Source organism: Argopecten irradians, chromosome 1 (genome assembly GCF_041381155.1).
Source record: "Argopecten irradians isolate NY chromosome 1, Ai_NY, whole genome shotgun sequence".
Classification (NCBI taxonomy): domain Eukaryota; kingdom Metazoa; phylum Mollusca; class Bivalvia; order Pectinida; family Pectinidae; genus Argopecten; species Argopecten irradians.
In genome coordinates this window covers 33,075,709-33,092,167 of record NC_091134.1, presented here as the reverse complement: position 1 = coordinate 33,092,167, position 16,459 = coordinate 33,075,709, and the positions used below count along the sequence as shown (strand labels likewise).

Below are 16,459 nucleotides of genomic sequence, written 5' to 3'. Positions count from 1 at the left end.
TCTGTAATTTTCTTGGTGGGTGTGTGTGTGTTATTTTGGGAATTAGAGATAAAAGATGTACTTTTATATTTTGATTAGATAATGAACTAAAGTACTTTTATACTATAATGAAATACATGAATGCTTTCAAATTCTATCAAATACAAATGGATGAATGAAAGAATTTCATGCCATGTGTAAATTTACTGTAAATAATACCTGTAAATGAATGGATTATTAATCAAAGGAAGTGTTGAATAAATGTATTATTATACTTTAACTCTAAACGTTTGCAAGATATGAATGCCCCAGTGCAACCTCCATATGAAACAGGATGTGATGGGACACGTAAGGATTCCCCAACCCCTACTTCTTCACCCTTAACCTCACTACCTCAACGAATTAACGAACGAATTAATTAACATATACTTATTCATTAAGAAATCAACAGGTCAATTAATGGATCTATTTTTGTATTATCATAAATCATGGGTTTCAAAATGAGGGAACGAATGACATCAGCAGCAAATGAATAATAATTACAAATGTATGTGATGTTACAGCAATTAAAAGGATCAGACATTATTTACCTGCAGGAGTAGCTCCATACACTCGAATGACTGGCACTTTGTACACATCAGAGCCTCTGAAGTCCGAATGTTGGACATCAAGGTCAGTGACAGGCGAGGCCTGGTAGTGGTCGGTGGTCACTATCCTCACAGAAAACATGGTGGGCCTGACCAGTCACTACCTAGTGGTCAGATTCCTTACCAGTCACAGTCATTCTACAACAATAATAGTGGACAGTGGTCATCTAACCATACTTTGTATTGATAACACTTATGAATATAATACATATCAAAAGTGTCTGTATTTATTACATTTGTCAAATATTAAGTGGTTTGATGTGGCATCCAACTTGGCACCCCAATTTCTATAAGAGCATCCGCAAGAAAAATTCCAGTTTTCATGATTTTTTAGGCACGTAGATGTTACGTCAGTAGTTCTTTTTCTAAAATATCTCCCTGCATGTCGAGATTTTAGTAAATGGACAAGAAACTATTAAGTACTTCAAATCAGTCAGTATCTTACTGTAAACATGGATATATTCATGAGTGTTTATAAAATTACTTAATCTATATATATGAGTATTGAAATATCCTTTAAATCCTTGGGACATCATGATCACATAACATAAACGATCAAACAATGAAGTAAAGTCTACTCCAATAACTGTATCTACATTTTAAGGTCGAAGTTGAGTCTCCTTCATGATCATTCCTTGATGGAAATGGAATATAAAATTCTCCATTGGTATAAGACTAGTGGACCAATCATGACATAGCCAGACTAGACATGCTTTTACCAGGTCAGGCACCCAGCAAATTGAGTTTCTCCTCTTTTCATCTGTCAGATCTAGCAAACTCTTACATCCAACAGGAAAAAATCAATGCCTGTGGGAAAGAAACCACAGCTGAACTCCTAAGTATGCATCCTACCGATCCTACTGCTTGGTCAAGAGGGTTTCAGGGCATGCTCTTTAAGTAGCTTTCAATTTAAATAAATACATATATGAATTTTTTTTTATATACTTATACATGTCAAATGAAAAATTCAAAAAAAAAAATAGATATTGGTCAAGTCTATTTTCTCCCAATTTGCCAGTATTATCCTATGATTGCTAGGGAAAGACAACTCTATCTTACACAGGGCAGTGTCATAGCTTATATGTGCCATAACTGGCAAATTGTCACTGACATCAATTATCACAATAATTCTGTATTGGTGATGCAGTTACAATGTCTAATAACAAATGAAATGAAAAAAAAGATCTTTCAAGTATGGGAGAAATATGGGTCTGTTGAGGAAAAAGACAAATCTTAATCCTTTGTAACCTGCAGCGAACCAAGGCACACATTGAGGATTGTGTCATAACAATGATCCTCATCCTATGCAAATGACTTAAGTATGAGAGAAAGATAATAAAACATAGATCTATTAATGTAATAATCATATTTCAAACCTTTTGAAAGAATGTGACAGATCAGTACATTATGTCTCATGCGAACTGACCAGTCGAAAAATGTATACAGTAAAACAGTTACAGCGAACCTCTAGGGACCTACAAACTTACTTTGTAATAAGTATAGTTTGTTGTACAATGATGCAAACATCTAATGGGAACATTGAAGGGAATGAATTTTACTACATTATGATATAACCGTGAAAGTGTGTTAGTTAAATCCCTATATTTACACTCACACGACTTTTTATTTATATTTTATGCAATAAAATCGTCATTTGAAAGTGACGTAATTATTCAATAAAAGTCGGTCAAAAGTGGGAGGAGCTTACTCAATTGAACAGCGAATGATGACTCTTCATGTAAGATAGAATTATTTATCCGCAACAAAAAAAAAATCAATATTTTAGTGTAAAATAAACATGACAAACAAAGTAAATTTCAGAGATAATTTTATTAAATCATATCAGAACTTTAAATAGGTATTCAATTTAGCTAAAAGTTCATATATAGCGTAACAACATAAAGTATTTGTACTCGGCCACATATGTGAACTCGGTGACCGTTATTGTGCAGCGAGGCGAGGCTGACGCACGCTTACACACTGGAGTTTTCCGAAGTTGTCAAAACACCGATGTTCAAGTAGCTAAATTTGTTTGAGATTGTCGTCTGACTTGACGATATTACATCCTTCGAAGCCATGTGATTATATAATCTACGCTTAGATCCATCGCCAACTATAGATGGAACAACTTCACTTGTGTTCGATGGATACATTGTATTTGTGGTGACGTGTGACTGTCAACATGTGGATTACCAGCGGTGCATGTTTTATAATACACATGATTAAATACTCAAAGAACAAAGACAAGAGAATATGTTTATAACTGACCTGGCTCTGTCAGAGGGTCTCACACCCGTCAACCCCAAAAGACTCGATTGTAGGACACAGACACGGAGGTAATTTTTACATTTGACATCCATCATTTTTAAGAAAAATGAAAGCGCTGCACGTCGCCCCGGTCGGGATATTTTTTTCCCCGTTACTTTATACAATTGTTCATTTTAAAAATGTTTGTATCATATATAAATATAAAACATATATGTATTGTTTACATTTTCCCCAAATTCTATGAAAAACAGCAATATACACGTAATGTTACGTCAAAATGTAAACAAAGCCATGTGTTTCTTTTTAAAAAAAAGTAGCCCCTTTACGTTGCATAGAACATTTTCATACGCAAGTTCAAAGTTCAATGTTACCATGCAGTTATGGTAAACAAAATCGGCTAGTACTTGCGTATAGTGAACAAGCCTAGCAAGTGTAAATATATACATGTGTTTTACTGTACATGTATCCCTATTCACACGATAATTAACATAAACCTATGTTAGAAACTATTAACCTATGACTTTATCAAGGCAGGCATTAAATCCGACGCTAAATTACGGTAGTTAAGTTTCACGGAACACAAATCCTTTTATAACATTATCATTTGCACTTTCTCCAATGTAAAATAGATCACTTCATGGTTTATCTCTATACTGCTAAAACTACATTCCATGACGTGATCATTTGAGATCATTGAAGTATTGAAAGGCTGAATATATTAATACTTTCACACATAGTGATCAGGCAAATCAATATACACATGTATTATAGAAACACCATGCATTATAGATCCAGTACCCTACATCTTTGTACATTGTATGTATTATACACTCTTTATATACTGGTTTGAACCAGTTGTAACATGCAACTGTGAATTAATTACAAGAATGCCTTGGAAATCCATTTAAATTGCAGTACAAGTACCACCTTGGGTATGCCTGTTGTGAATGCTCAGCCCTAGTTCCAGAAGAAACAGGAATTTGTGCTAAACACCTCCAACCAACCAACTAGACACCATTATTTTAACATGTTGTGTATGAGTGCAACCCCCAGAGTTTGGAAGACACACTTGCTAATTATAGCACATCATAGCTTGGTATTGATCCTAGAAAACCCAGCTGTGAGAGGATGGTGTACACAGAGTCTGCCTTCTCTGACCACTATTAAATCAATAGTCTAACAGACATGACAATTCAACTTCACTAATCCACTGGCCTTAAGTCACCACCAACTTCTTAATCCTGCTGACCGCTCATGATCACTAATCCACTGTTCTTGCCACCATCAACATTTCAATTCAGCTGACAGATTAATATAATTACTAACTCCATGTCCTATAGCCACAATCAACATCCTAATCCTAATCCACTGTCCTAGCCATCATCAACCTTTAAATTCTGCTGACAGATTATAGGCCAATAATTACTAACTCCATGTCCTATAGCCACAATCAACATCCTAATCCTAATCCACTGTCCTAGCCATCATCAACCTTTAAATTCTGCTGACAGATTATAGGCCAATAATTACTAACTCCATGTCCTATAGCCACAATCAACATCCTAATCCTAATCCACTGTCCTAGCCATCATCAACCTTTAAGTTCTGCTGACAGATTATAGGCCAATAATTACTAACTCCATGTCATATAGCCACAATCAACATCCTAATCCTAATCCACTGTCCTAGCCATCATCAACCTTTAAGTTCTGCTGACAGATTATAGGCCAATAATTACTAACTCCATGTCCTATAGCCACAATCAACATCCTAATCCTAATCCACTGTCCTAGCCATCATCAACCTTTAAATTCTGCTGACAGATTATAGGCCAATAATTACTAACTCCATGTCCTATAGCCACAATCAACATCCTAATCCTTAATCCACTGTCCTAGCCATCATCAACCTTTAAATTCTGCTGACAGATTATAGGCCAATAATTACTAACTCCATGTCCTATAGCCACAATCAACATCCTAATCCTAATCCACTGTCCTAGCCATCATCAACCTTTAAATTCTGCTGACAGATTATAGGCCAATAATTACTAACTCCATGTCCTATAGCCACAATCAACATCCTAATCCTAATCCACTGTCTTAGCCATCATCAACCTTTAAGTTCTGCTGACAGATTATAGGCCAATAATTACTAACTCCATGTCCTATAGCCACAATCAACATCCTAATCCTTAATCCACTGTCCTAGCCATCATCAACCTTTAAATTCTGCTGACAGATTATAGGCCAATAATTACTAACTCCATGTCCTATAGCCACAATCAACATCCTAATCCTAATCCACTGTCCTAGCCATCATCAACCTTTAAATTCTGCTGACAGATTATAGGCCAATAATTACTAACTCCATGTCCTATAGCCACAATCAACATCCTAATCCTTAATCCACTGTCCTAGCCATCATCAACCTTTAAGTTCTGCGGACAGATTATAGGCCAATAATTACTAACTCCATGTCCTGTAGCCACAATCAACATCCTAATCCTACTGACCATTCACTTATCCACTGTCATAGCAATCACCAACATCTTAATCCTGCTGACCACTCACTAATTCACCCTAGCCACCACCAATATCTTAATCCTGATGACCATTCATTAATCCACCCTAGCCACCACCAACATCTTAATCCTGATGACCATTCACTTATCCACTGTCCTAGCTATATAGCCACCACCAACATCTTAATCCTGCTGACCACTTACTAATCCACTGTCCTAGCCATCACCAACATCTTAATCCTGCTGACCACTCTCTAAACCACTGTCCTAGCACCATCAATATATTAATCCTGCTGACAGATGGATATCCATTGTCCTAGCCACCACCAACATCTTAATCCTGCTGACCACTCACTAATCCACCCTTGCCACCACCAACATCTTAATCCTGCTGACCACTCACTAATCCACCCTTGCCACCACCAACATCTTAATCCTGCTGACCACTCACTAATCCACCCTAGCCACCACCAACATTTTCATCCTGCTGACCATTCACTAATCCACTGTCCAAGCCACCACCAACATCTTAATCCTGCTGACCATTCACCAAACCCCTGTCCTAGCCACCACCAATATTTTCATCCTGCTGACCATTCACTAATCCACTGTCCACCACCAACATCTTAATCTTGCTGACCATTCAGCAAACCCCTGTCCTAGCCACCACCAATATAATCAAAGTGCCAAGGCCACTCATAGATGCTGTGAATGAAGGACTCAAACAAAGGAATAAAGAAATTGGTTTTTCATTTAAAGAGAATTTAGTAAACTTAACATAAGTGTGCAGTGTTGAATTTCGGAGTTTAAATAAAAAATATTTACGATATACCGTATTTATTTTATGATATTTGAAGTTTTTCAAGAACAAAAAGTTGAATAACTTATTATCCTGAAATAACTGTAATAAATTTTACTTCTAAATTATTTTTTAATAACGATTTCAACACCAATGAAACCGTTCAGAATCTGAGTATCATTTTTTTATAATTCTTTATTAATTGCTAAATTATCAATTTCATTAATGTCTCTTCAAAGACAAAAAAATAATAAGTAAACATTTTCGTTTCTTAATATCCACTTAACATTGAAGAATATTTTCGGAAAAATATAACATTAGAAATATTACCATTTCCGGATATGTTTTGGTTTCCTTTTTAGAAAACTAACATGGGTTGCTTTGATGACTTTTGACTAATAAATCATGGCCAGATACTTTTGCCAAATAAAAGGTACATTATTTCATTTCGTATATCACTCGGATTTCTTTTAAATTCACAAGAATGCTAGCCGTTAACATCAAGAAAACTTCATGTAATGTATCAGACTTTAGCAAGTCTTCGTAAGCCTAACAGTAACTGGTTGGCGAGATATTATCGTGCAGAACATTTATCGTGAGTTTTGCTTTGCCGACTTTTGACTTATAATAAAACATGGCCATACACGGTTGTCAAGTAAAGGGTACACTATTTGGTTACTTATAACAGTCAAATTTCTTTTGAATTCATAAAAACGCTATCATCAAGAAAACTTCCTGCAATACATGGACTTTAGCAAGTCTTCATAAGGCTACCGTACATTACATGGCAATATAAGTTCATTTGCTCGTACATAAATAGATCTATATTATCATTATATTTTGTAAGTTAACGTTTATGTTGATAGATTTGGTACTTTTTCTCTTTCAATATACCGCAGTTATCGATAAACAAAAGACAGAACTCCCTGTGACAGATCAAGGGAGGAGGCATGTACTCAAGACTATTAACTTTTAATGCGCAATAATATCTCAGATATAGTTCGTCAATACAACCAACACATAAAACTTTATAAGCGTTATAAGAACTTTCTTTAGCAGTTACCTTCCCAACATTTGATTACAATAATCGATAATTAGCATGAATTATGTAAAATTTAAATAAACATACACAATCTAAAATCCACCGAAAGTCTGTCGCGGAGGAAGACAGCGAAGAAGGCGTTGTTCGTGATTTTCGGGAGACCAGTGTTCTCGGAGTAATACAAATATCATAGAGTCCCAACTGAACACTTAAAACACTCCATCCATGGTTTATATGTATGTACAAATTCTATGTCTGTGGTTTTGAATATTGGGGTTAATTTTTTCATACCATCAAGTAATACGTGAAATGAACAAAACAACTTTTAATTTTCATCGTGGAGTGGTTTCATTGTTTTCATGTGCACAGGCTCTCCGAGCGTATCTAAGAATGCTGTTTCACAGCATCAATAATCCTGCTGACCGATGGATAATCCATTGTTTTGGCCAACACCAATATCTTAATATATCTTAATGCTGCTGACCATTCACTAATAATTTTGATCTACTGTCCTAGCCACCATCAACAACCTATCCTACTGACCAATCACTAATTTACTGTCCTTGCCACCTTCAAGATGATAATCCTACTGATCAAATGACCACCCAATTTATCAAAGAGTCCATGATGTAGATGGAATAAGCCCTCTTTTTATAAGAATATTGAAGAATCCATATAAGACAAAAACTCTAACACCTCCTAATGAAATTGGGACAGTAAATGTAGGGATATATAGGAACATGCACAATATACCCCGATTCATGATGAGGACATCAAGTAATTTTTAAAAGTTTCTAGCATTAAAATTGGATGATTGGTTTCAAAGTAGCTATATATCTAAAATGAAATAAGAAGAAACATCAATTTTGTATTAAGATCATAAGTACAAATCAATCAAGAATATCTATAGCTCTTAATTATTCATGTTTTTCCCCCATTTTTCAATTTCATTACTACTCCCAGCAATTATTCCTAAAGATGAAGAAAATGTCCCTGGGTAGACAGAATGGAAAGACCCTGAGTTTGACCCAGTCAATAGATCTCCAGGAACATCATGATCATTGTATCCTCCATTATTTACACAGGAAGAAGGTGGCTGTGATGTTTGTCTATAGAGGATCTGTAGGTTGGAGCACTGTCTCTGAAGCCAGCCTGTGTTATTGATCAGTGTGGTTACAGACACCTGAATAAGGTAGCAATAATAGTACTTGAACCATGTTAATGACAATGGCAAAACACTTAATGTAAATGTCTACTGGTGGCACGTTTAATGACAAATGTAGGAAAATCATATGAATTCAAACTGAGTCTAAAAGAAAAAGATGAAATCAAAGGTTGAAGGATCATAAAAATTCAATGTCTATCAAGGAAGAATCATCCTTGACAAAAATTTGTATCAAAATATTTTCTGACATTTTCTGGCCCATTAGCCCCATCCTTAAATCATGACTACTTATGCTGAACCAATTATAATTAGTTAGCCCTGATCAGGATATGATCACCATTCTATTAGTGTTTACTTTTCATCTTCACCCCGACAATTATCGATCATCAGATCATTGTCAGTCGATGCTAAAATGGTACTGTGATCAATAATTTATAAACCAATCCATCACTTACATACTATATCAAGCAGGTCACAATTAGCTACATAATATTTTAGATCTAGATCTGTCACTGAATCATTATTACTGTATTGTACATTTTTTCCAACCTTCACTAACCCTGTAAGTCATTTCCTACAGCTCTCTGTCGAGTACAGTATTAAAATCCTCAGTATAATCTCTTGAACTCATTAGAACATATTGGAAAACAATTACAATCTTTTTTTCATTTATTGTCTGGAAAAAAAAAACTAATAATAATTTTTTTCCCTTTCTTGTCTCAGGGACCATGGTTGCCAATTGCAAGTGGTTATGTGTCCGAACTATTGCCACTTAAAATCTGAGGTGGGGCAGTTAAATTGACAAGTCTGACCATCGGTCCGTGTTTTTTTCTGGGTACTATGGCTTTCCTCTTTTTTTCTTAATCTGGCACGTTCTTAAATGACCTTTGGTTCTATTAAGACCAATCCCTTGTTGAATTTTTAAGAGTTGAAGTATTATGACTATAGAAATATGGATGGATCATTTCTTTTTCGTCAGGGATTTACAACTTGTTATGGTAATAAGCAGTCCCTCTAGACACAAGCTTCTAGATACCCAGTCCTACTAGAAGATAATTATCATACATTACAGTATCTCTTTGTCAGCGTATTTCTTCTGGCAGAACTGTCCATCTTTTTATTTACCATTAGTACCTGCAGGCATCCATAATATTATTACCATACTAGACTTACTTCAACTAGCTACTATATACTACAGTCACATCTATGTACCCCTCATAGCATATGTAAATGTAAAATTAAAGATATAAACAAATAGCATCTATCTAATGAAGTAATTTTTTTACCTCTACAGTAAAACCTGCCTTAGTGACCATCTCTAATTAAAGACCGCCTGTCTAATTATTAGACCACTTTCTTAGGCTCCCAAATGACCAATGTCAACTCAATTCAACCTGCGTATAAAGACCACCTGACTAATTACGGCCATTTTCCCTTCATCCCTTTGGTGGTCTTTGTAGACAGGTTTGACTATACTATTATGTTATCTGTATTTCCTAAGGAAACTTGTCCTTGTAAATATTAACTTACACTTACTACCGCTATAAACATGCTTCAATCATCTATTGACATTTTATCAAATGAATTCAACTTCCATCTGCAGTTAAATTATTACCAAAGTCGAAAGATCATTACTTTTGTGACTTTTAGATCGCATGTCACAACATGCATTTACCTATATTTATTGATATTAAAATGCCTAAATGACTCCGCCTATCACTAACAACAGCAGCTCTCTGGCTGACAAAACAAGAAATAGTATTGAATCATTCCATGTAGACTGAAGTTTCACAGACACCAGTATCATTCCTGCCTAACATTACACAGACAATACCAGAAGCCTTTGTTGTCTGTTCCAAATATAGCATGTTCTAATGGCTTGTCCCCTGAGGTTCTACCGGCTGCTTTTCAAACAGTGGTTTAGGAGTTTCCAAAAAGGCCAAAAGTCAAGCCAGGATTCCTGCCAGGAGACCCAGACTAATGGTGGCTTTGGGGGGTGGTCATCACTCTCTTACTCTACCTATATATATAGCTGTGGTCAGTACTGACCATAAATCATGTGTCAATCAGCATCAATATATGGTAATATATGTAAAGTTGATACCATACAAATAACATACTCAATATGTATAGGAATTCCCATCATTCTACATGTAGACAGATTCATTCTCATTCATAGCTCATTGTGCAAGCAATTTGATAATTAAAATATATCAATATGCATATAATTGATGTATATTCTTTAGTTTATTTAATCTTTGCCTTTTACATTCTATCAGAATTTGAGTTTATAAAAGTCATATGGAAGTCAGATTTCTCATAGAAAATCCAGCAACTCACAGCCACAACCAGCTGGCAACTGTCATGACCAATTTATATGACCCTCAAATTGTCATGGATTTATAAGTTTTCTATTTCTTTATGCCCTATCAATAGCTACTTATAAGCCATGCAGTAACAGTACTAACACTTTGTTTTATATTAGAAAGGGGCTATAAATGTCATCATATGTATATCACCAATTTAATACAACAAGAGAATGACTTGTGTTTAATAGCAATAAATGTGTGATATTTGATATCTTTTTCGAGAAAGAATTCTAGTGCACGAATTAAAAAAAATTAATTGTAAAAATTTATAAATTAATTACATATATACATATATCTACTATTCTTTTACCAAATTCAGTCTCCAGATTAGAACCACCTTGTACATGTATTCTCTCTCTCTCTATACGGTATGCTACCTGTCAATCATACATAGGTAGCGGTACTTCATTGAAAATCTATATCTTCTTGGGGATGTATCCTGCTTTATCACATGATATCAGCTAGAATACCTAGCTAGGGTGTCATGACGTTTCCTGACAACTTATCAAGTTAACTTTTACTTCAGACATATAGAATATTTCTTCTCCAATTTTGTCTTTGTGTAATATTATAACTTCATGATCTGAAACAAAATTTGATGAGATACTAAGATGATAGAATCATTGTATTTCTTTTCCTGTAACAATATGATTTAATTGGCAAATAATCATGAAGTAAAAGTCAAAACTATAGTCCAGATTTGATGCCTTTATCAATCTCCTGACACTGACAGCTAGTATAGAGGTTAACAAATAAACTTCCTGCAGGTAAAATGTATACATTATACACAGACATAAATTCTACATTAAAATCAGCTGACTGAGGTTCTGTGCATGCATGTATGCTTCAAATAAGAAAGATCAACAATAAGAAAGATCAACAAAGATTTTTACCATCAGTATTTATAAACAAAAGCTCAATACTTTCCGATAACCATAATACCACAATCTCAGTGAATCACTGCACTATTCCAAAATTTCCACAGTAACTAAACAACAGAAACGTAAGCTAAAATTTGAATCACTAAAAAAACTCTTTGCTGTTAGGAGTGTATTATGCATGTTTACTGTCCATTAAAGAGAAGTGTATACAGAATAAGTAAATATAACTAGGATGAGTCATGGGTGTCCCTAAGCTACAATGTAATCCTACTGCAAGACCACCGTCCTACTGACAAACACACTGCAGGTTTCAATTACTCTAAAATCAATGCACATTGCTCAGTGGGGACTTGAAGCCTAGACCTGTGGTTCATCAGATTGGAGTTGCGGAAATAAAAAATGTCCCTAACCAGAATAAACATTGAGATGTTGCCCGTCTGTACAGATGTTGCCCGTCTGTACATTAAGCCATCTGAATGAATAGGACACCTTGTATTCACTGGAGCAGATTAAACATTAGCCTTGTACAGAGGACATTATCTAGAGTAGTGAAGTCTTCCCATGTATGGTCAATAGACACCTGTTACTTCCCTCCACTAGACATTACCATGAGCATTTGACCTGTATCTGTTACCATTGAAGTAGACCTGACTAATATTACACAAATTCTAAACAGACTGGTGACCAGTACTATATAGTACTATAATAAGATAATACCCCAAATAAATTTAGCCCCCACCCTCCCACTACTAACATAAGTATATGTGCCATGAGATTGTTTTCCTCTCATTTATAATGTAACCCTGGTTAATACTAACATAAGTATATGTGCATGAGATTGTTTTCCTCTCATTTATAATGTAACCTGGTTAATACTAATAAGTATATGTGCCATGAGATTGTTTTCCTCTCATTTATAATGTAACCCTGGTTAATACTAAATAAGTATATGTGCCATGAGATTGTTTTCCTCATTTATAATGTAACCCTGGTTAATACTAACATAAGTATATGTGCCATGAGATTGTTTTCCCTCATTTATAATGTAACCCTGGTTAATACTAACATAAGTATATGTGCCATGAGATTGTTTTCCCTCATTTATAATGTAACCCTGGTTAATACTAACATAAGTATATGTGCCATGAGATTGTTTTCCCTCATTTATAATGTAACCTGGTTAATACTAACATAAGTATATGTGCCATGAGATTGTTTTCCTCTCATTTATAATGTAACCCTGGTTAATACTAGCCTAAAAATACCTGTTGTCTACAGAAAGCTTCTCTTAAGCTCAATCCTGAGTTTGATCCCTTGCAGAGGCAGTTATCGAATTAATATGAAATCCTGCACTGTTCTACATATACATAAATGGACTCTTATATATATGTGTGTATTTGTGCTTTACTATAAAGGAAAAGCTTTGATGTCAAAGGTCAAAGATAGGTCAAAGTGACCTGGTTTTGGTAAACCACATGACACACTTACTGTATTATCACCAATGCCATATACAAAATTGCAAGTATAAAGTTTTATAATGCTTTTTACTAAATAAAGGTCAAAGGTCAAAATAAAGGTCACAGTGACCTGGTTTTGGTACTCAACAAATCATTTTACCTAGATGGAGCAATATATAGTGCACCAAGTGTGAAGTTTCAATGCTTTAAAGTTTTATTAAAAGATAATGTGTAACTGTAAAAGGAGAGACAAACAACATTGCAAACAAATGATGCAAAACACATAACATCCCCTTCCCCTTCTAATACATGTAGTAGTTTCAGTCTATTTATACTAATGAGTAAACAAGAATGTTTACTGGGTGAGAAAAGAAAGCAGACTGTATACAGTATCACCACAGCAGGAAGCACTGCCATAATATAAGGTACCACTGAAGAAAAGGAAGGGGTAGCTATTAGTAGTTATAGTCACTAGATAACCACCAGGGACGACAGGGAGGAGCCTACTAGCTGTCCTACTATATCAGATTTAGAAGCCCCAGAAATATAATGAGAGGAAATGTATCGTTCATGGCCACTCTATGTACAGTAATTGATGGGCATCTTCAATGTCTGGGACAAAGTTTCTACATTAAATTGTCTCCTTCTGCAGAAAAGCAAACAAGAACATCAAGTATTTGCATTGTTGTTCATTTGCCTAATGTGTGTTGCCTTAATTAAATGACATGAATTAATAAATTAAAAAGGACAGGTGTGGATTTCACAATTCCAACTTGTCAAATGTGACGGATTTGTATGAGTAAGCACATTGTATTTCTAATCAGGATTTTTTCTCCACAGAATCTTTCCTACAGTCCCCGACCCCGCTCCCCTACCTCTACCTATTACTATCTCAGCTTGTATAAGAAAACCAAAGATCCATATATGTCATACCTCAGTTTGTCCTGCTGTATTGTCAATCTCTTCCCTCCTTCATTGATTTTTTCTAATTACCATATAACCTGAAATAAAAATAAAAATCATTAAATCATCTATCATATAAGCAATTAAAACATAAGTGTATATGCTTTATATGCAAATGTGATGACTATTAGAAACATCTGGCACACACGATATACTTGTTTCTATTTTACATACCACAGATAGCAATTCTTTTCAAATGCAGGAAACATAATCGATAACAATTAAAACTTACACACAGTTGAATTGTATAACACCTTTCACACACCCATCCACTGGTGTTTTTATTATCGTCTTACTGTGTAGAGTTTTTTTTAGTCTGTGGATCAGTGAGTGATGGTATAATGAGATTAAGTTGAACAGCTGGGAACATCTCTACACCATCTTCATACTCTAGTCTCACATGGTCACCATTCTGTACCAGAAAGTTAAGTTCCTCCAACGGTATTGATTTTTCTCTACGAGAAGACAATCATTTCCAGAGAAAATATATGACAGGGATTCCATCAGCTTTGCTAACAACACTGACTGGTGTCTGACAATAGAAATTAGTTCATCATCAGAGAACGATGGTATACATTATAACCTCTTTTTGTCTCCATTCATTATAAAAACATCACTTCAAAATGTTTAAATCCCTGGAAACATCCTTATGATTGACTCAAATCATAATTTATCACGTGGTAAAGATAACAGCAGTTCCTTTCTCCACTACCTCTATTTTGAAACTTGAAAAAAGTTTGTGCATCTGATTTTTGATGCTTGCAAGCTTGCACACAAACGTCAGTCTTATTGACTTCTAAAGATGAAAATAGGTTTTCAGATGACTATTTAGTTGTCAGACACTGACCTGACCCAAGTTCTTCTGTATACAAGCTTAAGCCAGTCTGGTGATGACATAAGCTTGATACTTGTATAGTACACCTTTGGTTATTAATATACATTTTCAATGGTTCAAATGGGAGCTCAAAGAAACTAGAGTACCTGGAGAAAATCCAGATGGTAAGACAGGTGGCCGCTAACCTTTTCGCATTCATGCCAGGAATCAAACCTCTAACCAGTAAGCTATACATGTACATATAAGTGAAATGTAAATTTAAAAACCACTACACCACCCTGATTTCAATTTCCTTGATCCGCAATGAGATAAAACTTTTATTTTTTAAATGACAATAAAGTAGAATCAAGATGAACACTCAAATGATATTGAAAATACAAAATGATACTTTCTTAATTAAAGTTACTATTTATCTTTCTTTTAAAATATATACAAATTTCAGAGTCACATCATATGAATGATAATGATTAAGGCAAAAGGTTACCGTAGGTCATAGGTCATGATATTAAAAACCTCTAGATAACAAAATGCATACATTTGTACTGCACAGAACAATTAAGATTGCAGCCTAACTTGAGTCAATAGATATTTATATTTAATAAAATCACAATATCAATACAATGATATGCATTCAGTTAGACTTTACAAAGCTACCTGATTTCTCCAAATGTTTTATGAATAGTAGATGTAAACTAACATATATGCTAATTATATATTATAATGAGTATGTTAATTATATATTATAATGATTATGTTAATTATATATTATAATGAATATGTTAATTATTTCATACATAGTAATAGCTATTTTAAATCAAATTACAGAAGCTATGTCACCTAAACCCATGATACTTTCTCTCAGGCATAATTAAAAAATAAGTGTAACTTAAACGTGCAACAGCAGTTCAGATTATTAATATGCATGAGCCTATATATATGCATGCTAACAATATACATTAAAAAATAATTTTAGCCTTGTAATTTGCATTCCTTTATAATCTTTGACATTTCTTTAGCCTAAAATTTCTTTAGGCATTTTAGAGAAGCATTTATATAAATTACAGTAGAGTCAAAAATAAATTTTCAGTATACGGAACTCTTTGATCATATATACCATAGCACTATTAACAAGAGATCTCAGAGGGATCTTGGAGCCCACCTACGATTGATCTATGTCTGAGCCCACCTTGTCTGACAAACGAAAGAGGGATCTTTTCTCTGCTTTTCAAACTTTTACTACGCATTACTACATATGAAATTTGAGAAAGATCTTTGAGTATTTTCTAAGATATATAATAGTAACAAATTGCAATTATCAAAATCCAAGATAACTGCCTGTTGGCCATCTTGTGCACAACTAGACCCCTAGGGGAACCTGTACATGCAATTTGGGACAGATCCCTTCAGTACTTTCTTAGACATACCAGAAACAAACTTCAATTGTCAAAATCCAAGATGGCGTCCTGTCGGCCATCTTGTTCACCATTTGGTCCCAAAATGCAACATGCATAGCTAGAGACCTAGGGGAAC

The 16,459-nt window shown here is 34.7% G+C and overlaps 1 protein-coding gene across 2 annotated transcripts in view; it reads right to left on the bottom strand.

Annotated features, from left to right (window-relative positions):
• Positions 1-16,459, bottom strand: part of LOC138324823 (uncharacterized) — a 59,900-nt gene that overhangs the window by 33,888 nt on the left and 9,553 nt on the right. For both annotated transcript variants that reach the window (XM_069270002.1, XM_069270009.1), the window contains exons 2-3: positions 14,065-14,132; positions 570-764 (exon numbers count right to left, since the gene is read on the bottom strand). In XM_069270002.1, the coding sequence (XP_069126103.1) occupies positions 570-708 (139 nt within the window). In that variant the 5' untranslated portion in view covers positions 709-764; positions 14,065-14,132. The remainder of the gene's footprint in view (positions 1-569; positions 765-14,064; positions 14,133-16,459) is intronic.